General features: G+C 37.0%; 1 protein-coding gene across 1 annotated transcript in view; it reads right to left on the reverse strand.

The window, feature by feature from the left end:
- AGMO (alkylglycerol monooxygenase) overlaps nucleotides 1–12,762 on the reverse strand; it is a 194,349-nt gene that overhangs the window by 110,995 nt on the left and 70,592 nt on the right. The window contains exon 4 of the mRNA XM_074898034.1: nucleotides 4,070–4,173. Within this exon, the coding sequence (XP_074754135.1) occupies nucleotides 4,070–4,173 (104 nt within the window). The remainder of the gene's footprint in view (nucleotides 1–4,069; nucleotides 4,174–12,762) is intronic.

A 12,762-nucleotide genomic window follows, 5' to 3' on the forward strand; every position in this document is an offset into this window, starting at 1 on the left:
CAATTCACCATGCTCTGAAACAGACATGTAGTGAAGTAGTGCAAGCCTCCTATACTTTAGAAGAAATGCCCTAAACACTGGCATGGATTCAATCTCTTTACGGAGTTCCTTTTTCCTTCTTCCTCTAATCTGGACCCCCTTAGTACTTAATTATTAAAAGTGAGAGAGCTACAAAAAGAAAACAAACAAACAAACAAAAACAGACAGACATTTGTCTCGCTACAGCCAGAAGGCTGGCATGGTTTTTCTCAAAGATTATTGTACAAAGAAGCCAATGAAGGAATAGGGGACACAGCCACATTTAAGTAAAGCTACTGCAGTTTTCTCTTATTATTGATTATACCTGTCTAATGGCATGATAAGAGCAGGAAATTTTTTTAGAAGGAATGGAGAGGAAAGTTGATTTAGAAAAAACAAACAGATGGTTTTCAGATTATTCATGGCAGTGGTTGCAGGATTGAAAGCAGGGTTAAAAATTAGATGCTTTTTTTCCTAAAAGTATCGGAGGCAATTTGGTGGTATTTACAGATGACTCAGAGGGGAAGGAAGGATCATCTTCATATTTATTTTCTAACCTACTTCTCAGAGCAAGTACTAGGATTTCCCTGCTAAGTGGTGAGACGAAGGAAATTTTATATAAATCTGCAGGTAAATTTGAGATTGACAAAGAAGAATGCTTTCCTAACTGCTTCATGTTTCCTTGCAATGTAAGCTTTGTTTTGCACAGAAAGGATTTCAAAGATCATTTACACAAGTAGAACCCATAGGGAGGAATGAAAACCTCTCCCATACAAAAGATTTGGTTTCTCCTATTTGTGGTGCCACTGAAACAACAAGATCAATGTCAGAAAAAAATAATAAAATCATTAAACAGTTTTTCACTGGAAATGCCAGTTCACCAAATCAAAACATTTCATGGGAATGTACCAGCTTTCACTAATCTGTAGAGGAAAAGCTTTCCTGGCTCCAAGATGAAATTTCTGGTCAAAACTGCAGAAGAATGTTTATCCCACTCACAGATCTTTTCCCACTGTGGATTCAGCAACAGAGATTGAGAGAGCACCACAATAACTGATAACCTGTTGGGAAAGGCACTCAGCAAGGGGGTGGAGAAGGATTTGTACCTGGGGCTGCTGCACTGCAGCTGGGTACCTTCACACTTAAGGCATTGCCCCTTTTGAAGAGCGTGTGTCTGCTGCACGCTCTCCAGTGTGGGCATGCTCTATCTTTCTCCCTCTCGTTTGTCAGTAAAAGTGCTTCCAATATGGAACAGGAAAAATGTGCAACTCCTGAGGTGTAGCAGGAGGGCAAAGTTTCCTCCTTTTCCATGCTGGGTTTATGGGGCCACCTGCTGATGGGGGTGGCCCTTGCTGGCCGGCCAGCCACTGCAGGGCTGTGGGGCCACAGGGCAGCTGCCAACAGCCGCTGACTGTGGGCTATACTCCTGTGAGGGTTCTGCAGGAGTTAACAGTAGGGATAAAAAACCCAAAAAACCCATCCCTTACAGATCCCAGACCTGGCAGACTGCTCAGTAGATAACAAGTGAACTTTGTGACTCAGTGTTGAACAGAACAGTGTTACTTATTCCCTTTCCAGATTTACATACAGATGTTTCCACTGCTTTTAAACCAGTAAGGCATAATTCAACCCTTTATCTAAATGTATAGTCTAAATCTACCAAATTATTATGGAACTAATATTTGCAATTAAATCTTACCCTTGGAGGAAAGTTGAGAACTGGTACTCAAATTAAATCATAGCTTTTCAAGGTGTATATGCAACTCTCTACTTTCACAATTACACTGTTTCATCAGAAGCAAAAATTTATACAGTACTAGCTTGCTGACTTCTTAAAAATGAATATACATTTTTTTCCACATCTTTTTCCCAGAAAATAAGCTTCAAAACCATCTCTCAGTCTTAACAGTAGTTCTGTTTTTCTATGGCCCCTACACTGGAGTAACAGAAACTGTGTGTGCAAACAACATGAAGCAATACACATTTGGTTCCAAGTTCAGGAGTACAGCTCAAACAACTGACTGTACTTCAAGCATGTTTTTCTCTTTCATTTCACTTCTTTTCAATCAGCTTGAGCACAACCCACACAGATTAATATGCTGATTTATTTATCTTAAAACGTTTAACTTAAAACACATACAGAACTGGCAGTAGAACAGTCCGACAATCCCACATCACCCACCACAACTTTCTCACAGCCTCCGCAAAACTGGATGTCAAACTGCATTCAACGGTACATGTTCAGCAACATCAGATTGCTCTCAGAGCTTAAATAAAGGCTTCACTGAGTTTCAGCTTTGAGGCAGATGCATCCATAGGGTTCTGGACAAGACTGGCAGTCCAAAAAAATAGCAGTGCAGCAAAGCTTTGAATAAAGAAAACTTGCATACCTCTCAAAAGATCTGGAGGGAGGTAAACCAATGTTTATATTAACCAAATATCCTGACTAATACCAAATATTTAGTGGAAAAAACACTGCACGCAAAAGTATTATGGATTCCTATGTTTGCTTCCCTTTGGTCAAAGCAAATGAATTTTAAATGCACATATATTATCTGCCAAGCAATATCAGTGTGGTCCTGAGGATGGTCTTCAGAATCTAACAAGGCCAGACATCTTGGCCTTCCTGAACATTTCTCTGAGGTATCATCCTCCTAACCACACAGACAGACAAAGCGCTTATGTACACACCCATATGTACTCACAGGCTTTTTGTCTTTTTGAATTATTGTTTTTGTTAAGGATTTGCACATATAGTCCCAATGGTTTAATCTTTAACATGGCAGTTTTTACATAGGAAGTAGAGTCATGACAGAAATGCATCCCTTCCATTATTGTTCATTATGGTTGTGTAAATTTGAGGGATTTCTACCAACATCAGAGAACTATTTCCTGAATAAAAAAATAATGAGAATTTACAGAGAAGACTTTAAGAAACAAAATAAAGAAATAGTATCAGCTCACAATTTCCAGAACTAGTAATTTTTTTGGAACCTAGTGTCCATCTCATGTCATGGGCTTGGAACTGTTATGAATAACAGACTAAGTCCATGCTTAGTTATATGAACATAAATCCAGACTAACTTAACTGAAGTTAATGGAGTTACATTGGATTTGTATTTGTGTGAGCACACAATCTCAGCTTTGAGTCATTTGCTCATAGGCTAGTTGTATTTCCAGAGGACTGTGGGTTTCCTCTACCACCAGTATTATACCTCATTGAAGAAGAGCATTTATATATTTTATATACACAAAAATATATTGAATATTGCTTTTGAACTGTAAGCCTGAAAATTCAAATTTTGAAATTATTCTTTTATAAAAAACAAGCAAAGAAACTACAAGCAGAGTTTAAAATAGATTCTACAGAGAACATTAGAGAGCAACTGAGGAAATCAGCAGTTATCCTGGGCCCAAAACTAAACACTGAATAGTGTGTTACGTTTATGAATGTAATTAGAAATACACTTTTCAAAAATCTGTATATGAGTACTCATTTTAATTTATATTGAATATGTGCACAGTTCACCATCTAAAATAAATTATATCTGAAATAACACTAGGTAAAAGTGGTGGCATACTGCCCTTACTGGAGCACTGACACATGACATGAATGAGCAGAGACAAATAAATAGATTTGCATGTCCAAAGCAATCTTTAGTAATGATTTCTCTCCCTGCTCCTTTCAGTTATACAGACATATTCTAGAGTAGTTATACTGTGATCTTTTCCTGTACTTATCCATGAATAACTGAATGAAAAAAAAGTTCTCCCATTTTACTCAGGAAGTTATGAAAACATAAACGCAGGGTTATAATTAGCCTTCTTAAATTTAACTACTGTATCTCTTTTCAAGTTTATTGTAAAAACATTAACAAATGTATAATAAAGTTTATGATTCTCAGATTCTTCAGTTTCAACTCCTGTGTTTTCAATGTCAATAATTTTACATAATTTATATATTTTTCTTTGAAGGTAAATAAACACAATGTTTTCACTTTTACTAAAATTCGTTGATATGAATTTATTTGTCAAATCTTGTGCAACTTACCCAGGAGGTGTATTTCTGCAGTACAGATTGTCTCAAGGCTGTGAACAAGTTGTAATCTTCAGAACTATGATGTATTTGGTGCGCTGCCCACAGTATATTAACCTCTGCAAAACACATAATTTCTAATGAGGTATGTACTAGAGAACAAAGCAACATTTGTTTCCCATGGCCCTTTTTCTTCAGCTAAAAGCAACTAATCCCCCAATTTACACTTTGCTATTTTACCACAGTATAGAAAGTAATAAAACCTAATGCTCAGAGATGACTTTGCGTAGGCTAGGTTAAATGTCAGTAAGTGGACACAAGTCAGCGTAACTTTTACTTGAAGAAGGCAAAGCTGTGGCAGGAACTGAAGTCACTGCTGGATAAGTAGAAAGATGTGTGAGATGAGAGTTAAACAGCCAAAAAGTCTGAGTTGAATCCTGATAACCTGAGTTGGTAGGAGCCCTGTTATGAAGTTCAGAGGGACAAGGACTAAGGATAATTTTATGCCTGCATTTGTTTATTGAAGTTATACTTCAAGACTAGAAGGGGACATAAAGTGTTCCAATAATATTACACTTCAAATTTAAACAACCTAACTGGTGTCTGATGTTATGCTTACAGTTTTCTGGGACATGTAAATTTTCAGGCCCACTTGTACCACAGACCACAAAACACAGCCGTTGCCTGTCCGCTAGTGACAAATGGAAAAACAAATGACTGCTTGCTGGGAACTCTAGACCCAGCCAAAGGAGAGCTGTCGCTCTACTGTGTTACAGTTCAAAAAAAGTTGCTGAAATAAGGGCAAAACCAGTGTCAGCCATGTGCTCTGAAGCCATCGCACCTCTAATGCGCCCCAGTGAAGAAGAATACTTCTGATTGTATTTCAATGCATTTTCTCATTAAGTGCAGATCTGGGTGGCCCCTCTGCAGTGTATAGTGATATCTGGACAGCCTTAAGTGGGAGGTTAAGATAGAAATGTTCATGGCTGTCAGATGTATAGCTACCAAGCTATGAGGATGACCTTAATTGCAGTAAAATGAGAAAGTGAGTGGTTAATGCAGCCCATGTAATGCCTATTTAGCATAAACCTAATTTTAAGGTCACATGTATTTCACAGGTTGAAGTGTACACAAACCCTCATCTAATTACAGAAATTAAAAGTTTACTGGCTTGCCAGCTGCACACTCCCATTGCCACTGATATATTCCACTAGAATAATCAGAGAAGTGCCTTTGGCAGATACTAGAATTACATTAACAGAGTGATCTCAGTGTATTTGAGGTCCTGAAATTATCTGGTACCAAGCTTACACCAAATAGTTTAGGTCTGGTCATTAACATATATTTGCAATGTAAAGTAATGCCAAAAAATCCCCTTAATGAATCTCAAGGTGTCTTCACCATTTCAGGGGACTAGATAGGCTTGTAACAGGAGGTAACAGTCTTGTATGCTAGAAACTGAGAATTTCAAGTCTAATTAATTTTGTCAGTTTGGTAATTTACATGACAACATAATTTTTAAATGTCCCCTAAATCCTTGAAAATCCTTATAATTGCTGAACTAAAACTAATTTCAACTATTGTAAAACATTTAACACTCAATCTGAGAATTCTCCCGTCTTTGAAAGCATTTGTTCCTGAAGGAACAGACATTCACTGTATCAAGAATTAGTGATCTCTTTGAAAAAAAAAAAAAAAAAAAAGCCAACAAAACCTTAATGCATCTCTGCCTAATGAGCTCACTAGGAGATGAATTATTCAGATGAGCTTCAGTACTCAATAATAATTTGTATTTGTAATGTTTCCCAAGACCTCAACAGAAGCTAAATGAGTGAACAAAGAATCTGAAAAGGTGGAGGTTAAAGACCTGTCTCCTTAGTTGTTTTAAAAGCATTTACTTCCTATCACAAACTGTGTGTAACACAAGCCTCCACTCAATGAAGTACAGCTGTACAAACAGGGTACAGTAACTGGATCTTGCTTCTTTCCCTCAGTCATTTTTCAGCATTATGAAAAAGTTCAAGGAAGGGAATCTATGATGATTTTTACAGTCTACTTTCATTGTAGTTAAGGTCAAATGGTTTTCAAAATGAATTACTAAAAAGGCATTTTATTAGCATTCATTTTTCAGTTAAACTGCCTCTTACACTAACAAGAATATGCAATAAAGTAACTGAATATTGGTAAAATGTTAATCTTTCAGATGTGTGAGTCAGCTTAAATGATCTATCATTCAAAAATATATCACAGGAATATTAGGGACATAAACAAACAATTCTGCCACAAGTAATTTAACTGCTAAAGCTAATTCTGACTTCTTCTGTTACAGCTAAGTAAATTAAGTCCTGCTCCTTAATCCTATTCTTGCTGACATCAATGGCACAGTCTATGTTAAATTCCTTGGCAAAATAGGCAGAGCTGATGATTGGAAATAATTTTTGTCTTAAAAATTTATCTGAAGAAACTAATCATCAATAACTTTTTATTTGAAGCAAAAAGAGTAACATCATGAATAAGAGTGAAATAGATCACCACAAAATTCAGTCTGTAACCATTAGTACATTAAAAATATTACAATCATAACAGCTAAAAGACATCTCACAAATGTAAGAAACAGACCAAGCACTCTTAAGGAATACAGCTGACTGCTCACCAACTACCCGCGACAGAAACTGAAATGTATGTGTCTATAGAAGAGCTGTGGTTTCACTTTTTCATTCATAATGATGATAACTTGAATCAAAATGAGGAAACTTACTTGAATGAGAATGAAATTATAAAACTCTCTCACATGTACTTTCTTATATGTATTATTACATAATAACAACAAAAAAAAGAGAGTGAGGCCAAGATATGACCAATTCCAACACAGATTTTTTTTTTTTTTTTGTGGAAAACAGGAAGTATTACTCCATTTTTTAGATCTCTCCCGTCAAATTCTCCCATGAAGGAAAAAAGTAGGTGATGAAATTGGAGAAGCCATCCAGAAAATGCTCTAATGGAATTTTTGATGTTTTCTAAGTCAAATGTGATTGTTAAATACAATTTTAAAAATACATAACTGCAATACACATATGCACAAACCCACTATTTTTGATTCAGGAGAATGAACATCATAAAATCATAGGATAATTCAGGCAGAGGAGGGAATCACAGGAGGTCTCTAATCTAACCTCCTGTTCACAGCAGGACCAGCTTTAAGTTCCTGAGGACTACACCCAGTGCGGTCTTGGAAATCTTCCGAGTCTTCTGCTGTTCTGAGGAACTATCTCTAACAAAGTCAGCATTTCCATTTTATGTAGTTGTGAGGAAAGTTATACAAATTATAATCTAGCACAGCAAGGGCCTCCTTTCCCAGTGTGGCTTTCCCCACGTTCCTGTTAATGGGTGGAGACCTGAAGAGCTACTCACATCCAGGGAAGAACATAACTTCATCTTGCTACTGAGGTTATTGTTTGATACATTATTATTGCCACTGTACAGAATCAATTAAATTTTTTCTTCCATCACTTAAAATAAACTGTAAATCAGTCAGCATGTAATCCCAAAAGAGAATGAAGGATGCCATGTAGACAGGTGAGGAAGGAAAAAAAATTGGTGCTACACAGGAACTGGTGGATGATGGACGGGTTATCACCTGGCCCTCAGTTTTCACTCTAGATCTTTAAGTGTACATTAAGTTATGTCAGAGTCAGACCTGCAGTCGATAAAATTAGTTGGCTTCAAGTGGCTGACATATGTATCTTAATACTAATTCTAAGGGAAAATGAAGATTTGTCTTTTTTAACATCAGTTCAATATATTAATTCTCCTGACAGAAGAAAGAAAATAAGACACTGAAGGAAGTGGCCTGGAGAAGAGGAGGCTTTGGGGGAACTTAATAGTAGCCTTGAAGCACCAGTTATCAAGATGATGGAGCCAGGCTTTTTGCAGCAGTCCCACTTTATCTTCTTTTCTGGGTTTTCCAAAAGGAAGGAAGATTAATTATATTATCCTTCTTTTCATCTTTTTCCCTCCCTCCTCCTAATTAATACATAAAATGTTATGTTTCACACACCATCACAACCATATTGGTATGGCAACCAATGATTCTACTTAGCCTTAGATTTTTTTCCATTTCAAATTAATTTTTTGGCACTAATAAAATCCCTTTCTGTGAGACCCAAAGACAGATCCAATGCCTGGTCTGTATTTCACTACCTCCAAAATATTTCTTCCATGATAGTAGAAACTGGTGATCATGCATGTAAGGTTTCTCTTTAAGAATAAGTTATACAGAGAGTTCAAAATGAGACTCTGTTGTTCATTTCTGTAGCTTTCAGTGATTTCCACAGCTCAACACTTTATGCTTAACAACAGGAGAAAATATGTATGCTAAGAAGACTCATAGCCTTTTCAAGGAGTGATGTCAATGAAAACAACCACTTAATGTAATCCTCCAAATCAGTGAAATGGTAAAAGATTTAATGAATCTTCAGTGAATAAAAAAAGATTAGATAGACCTTTTCATTAAAAGGGGGTAATTTCTTTGCACACAGCTTTAGAAGACTTGGATCTAAAGTAAAGTGAAAAAAAAAAAACCCCGATGATTTAGAAAGATGTCCATATGAGTCTTGTAAAGTTTCCATTCTCTTTCAGTCAATGCTGACTGTAGCTAGAAGAACTGGTGAAAGCTTCCCCTCAGCATCTACTTAAATTTAAACAAAACCTTCAGTTTCACTATGCTTGCCATCTTAGAAAATTAGATACCTTCAAGTATTCAGTGAGGAACTTAACTACAATTTACCTAGCTAGAATCTTAGAAGATAGCAGAATTACATTTACTGTGCCTCAGATTACCACATTATGATGAACTCAGCAAAGCCAAGCATGTGACAATAAACCCCTTGCCCATGGCGTGGTCCCTGATGACCTTAGCATGGAAAATGCTGCTTTCTAGAGTAGCTGTAATTTGCAGCACTTCAGAGGCAGGTACTCTGTGCTGTGTTCATACACAAGCAATAGAAAAGAGATCCTTTCATCGGTCTACTTCCCCCCAGTCAGAATTAGTAGAAAACACAGGATGACTGAGGAAACAAAAATAGCCCAGAAGGTAATACTTCCAGTCATTCCTTTTCTATGCATTTCAACCCTCCCTACAAAGACAAAACAGAAAAATACATAGTATTTGCATACATATTTGTATAATATTTGTATTATACATAGTATTAGTATATGAGACAGAGCACCACTTATGTTTTTTGACTGTGAGGGACAATTTCCAGATTTTTTTTAAAAAAGTTGGCTAAAACCCTCTATTTTGGGACTCAGAGTGGATACCTTTATTAAAATTGGGAAGTCACCCTAGAATCCATTCCACCTCACATGAAATCAGAAATCTACCTACACAGATGAGTTATCATGTCCACATGAAGTATATATGAAGTAGAAGTAGATATGATCTGCACATGACTCTCCTCTTTATTCTGTTGTGTAGTCCCTCTTTTGTTACTCTTCCAATCCATCTCTATGGGGTTCTTTTTAGCATTGTTCAATAAGAGTTGCAAGATAGTTTATTTGGCAAAAGTCTCTGCTTCCTTCTTATTGGAAAAATAATTCTTACAGGAATAAATTCTTTCCTCAGTTAGATTAGTGTAAGCATAGAGCTGTGCGGGTTTAATGAGAACAGGATTAGATCCAAGGAATTTATCTGGAAGATTGTGTTATATACCACACACAAAGAAGCATGTATACAGGGAAATATATACTTTTTTGTTGTGGTTTTTTTTTTTTTTTTAATAAGACGCATTTTTCTTACATTGTGGCCTTGGCTACAGTGAGTGTTAGCAGTTTGCATTCTCAGGATGATCACATACGTAAATCAAGACTAACTATAAGGAAATCCGAGTTCAAGTGTTGAATTAGACTTGATTCACTATAAAGCTTCAATTTTCTTAACTTTCTTCTTCTGCACATTTTTATTAAGAAGCACCTATCTGTGCTTGTACCTGACACAGACCAGTTCTCAGCATTTTGAAAGTTGGAGTTCCACTACTGTTTAGAATAACAGTAAAAAACAGATTATGCTAGTCTTTGCTCCCAGAGTTTGTGTCAGACGTGGAACAACTCAGAAGCATCTCTTCAGCCTCAGCGCTATCTATCCCTCTTTGGTCATTTTGCTATAAAATATACCAGGTACCCAGGTAATTCCAGGATAGGCAATCATACAGCACATCACACAGCCAGTGTCAAACAGAAAATAATGCTACCATGAAATACTCTATAAACTACATAGTTGCAATCCAGAAGCTTAATTATACAATTTCACTGGGCATTCAGCATCCGATCTTTCTGTGATGCCCTTTTTCTGTGCTTTGTTCAGTATTATCTCTGTTATTCAGCCCTCTTCTTAAGTTACTGTATGTGGTCAGCAAACTATTTAGTGAGTGGGCTAACTTATAATCAAGTAATACATAGTATATGCTCCCATGGTTTACAAGCCAAAAATCAGAGCAACCTTCTACAAAACCTGCCTCCAGAATCAGTGCACAAGCCAAAACCTCCTGCTTGATCTGCTGCCATACCAGTTGAAAACACAAAACTGCTCCCACACAAGAAATCCACAATAAGATCTGCAAAACTTAGGATGCAGAATGGGCTAGGGAAACGTGGGAAGAATCAAGACAAGCCAAAGTATTACATATGATACCCAGCACAAACAGTAGGCCAGATCATATCCCCTCTTAGCAGGAATCTGGGGGACTGTGAATTACTTCTGAATCTGTACAATATTTAACCTATCACATTGTTAGGAAAGCAGAGCTTGGCCCTGTCAAAAATAATGGTCCTCTCAACCCATATGTGTTCTGTGTTATCTCCTGGTATCTTCAGAAGCATAGGACATCAACTGAAAGTCTAGAAAAAGCCACAGTGTTCCCAAAGACTCAGTCTCTTCTAGTAGAATTAGTTCCCTTGGAAGCTAAGCTGCATGACTCAAACTTCATGCAGCAGAGCTGTATTAATTCAAACAAAAGTAAGAGTCTCAGTTAATTACATTAGCACAGTCCTAACCCATGGCCTGTGAGCATTTCATACAGTTGCCAGGAACTGAAGAGCCTCTTTCCACACATGCTATGGAAAACCACAAAGGAACAAAGGTCATTAGGTAAGGATTCAGAAGTTCACAGTGACTCAATCTCTAACTTCACTCATAGTTTTAACAGAAAATGAATCTGCATTCCTTTGTGGGGAAAGATACTGAGAAGATAAATGATCCAAAGTAATTTTAGCATGTAAATTTGGATTTGGACATTTCCACAAAGACAAAGAGGAAAAATTCAGAAGACGAAGAAATACACAGAAGGAGTGAAGTTTTAGTAGTGTGTATATATGTAACCTCTCAAAATAGTGGAATATTTGGCAAGTCTTCCAGTACACAGCAGGTCTCCTGCACAAATTCCACTATACCAAGTTGCCCAACCAACCTGTTTCTCACATCTCCCCGAAGCCAATTGTTCAAGTTCGCTAGTCTCTCAGAGCAGCTCTGCAGCTGGTTAAACTTTTGTTTACCTGACCTCTGGATGATCTCTGTCACAAAGATCTGAGTCTCTGGATTGTGAGGAATCACAACAGTGGTGACTGTTACACTGTCACTTGTCTCTTTTGTGGTGTATAAGGCTTGATTTGGGTATGCTGTTTTCCAATTGTTCTGGCTTTCTTAACAGATTCTTAGGAGAGGAGTAAGAGTCTGAAAACAGCTCTGATTTGTACCAAAAAATAAATTCGTGCCACGGCAGTTTCAAGGATAACTGAATCATAGCATAAACTCCTGTTTGTGAACCCAGTCCTAAGCCCTGTCAAGCATTTCCTACCAACATCGGGCTCAAATTTTTCAACTATCCTTTCTTCAGTGACGATTCCTACTAGTTATATGGTTATAGCAAGGTTTATCCACCTCACACGCTAACAGGCTCTTGATTGAGTGACACTGTATATGTTAACTTCTGCAGCTCATTGATGTAGCAATTTTTTTCAGCACTTAGCTCTTTCTGCACCTTTTTACTACAAAGAGGAGCATATGGCTCATTAATCGCACAACTATAAATCATCCTGTTGGTGAAATTAGATTTATATATTAAAATAAAAACCTGCAACAAATTTCTGTCTAAAGAAGATCCTCAGCAGCTGGTGCAAAGTGACTTCTATAGATGTATGCCACTTTATACAAGCTGCAGACTCAAGCCTCTCCAGATATGGCCAATTACAACACTGGCAATCTTTAGTTCTGAGCATTTGCCAACCTATTTAATATAACTTAGTGTTACTGAATACTGATGTCAAACTGTGGTATAAATGTGTGAAACACATTAACTGTGACTAAATTAGCACTCTATCCTTAGCTTGATGATAAAGAGAACTGAGACTAAATTAAATAAAATCTTTTTTTTAAGTTACTTCAGAGAACCTACTTTTTTTTTTTTTTTTTTTTTTACTTCAATCCTGTTCTTTTCCTTCCCCAAAAACATTTCAGCCACTGAAATGTCAGCTCATGCAACTTGAGAACATATTCATCTTGGAGGATCTTAGAAGGAAACTGCTGGAATGAAATGGAAAAAAGAAAAGATAATTCTCCTTTTGTTGGTTGGTTTGGTTTTTTTTTTTTTTTGGGGGGGGGGGGGGGGAAGTGGGGGTGAACATTCTTATTCTCCTGTATTCTGGGCTGTCTCCAC

The sequence above is a fragment of the Athene noctua genome, chromosome 2 (genome assembly GCF_965140245.1).
Source record: "Athene noctua chromosome 2, bAthNoc1.hap1.1, whole genome shotgun sequence".
Lineage (NCBI taxonomy): Eukaryota > Metazoa > Chordata > Aves > Strigiformes > Strigidae > Athene > Athene noctua.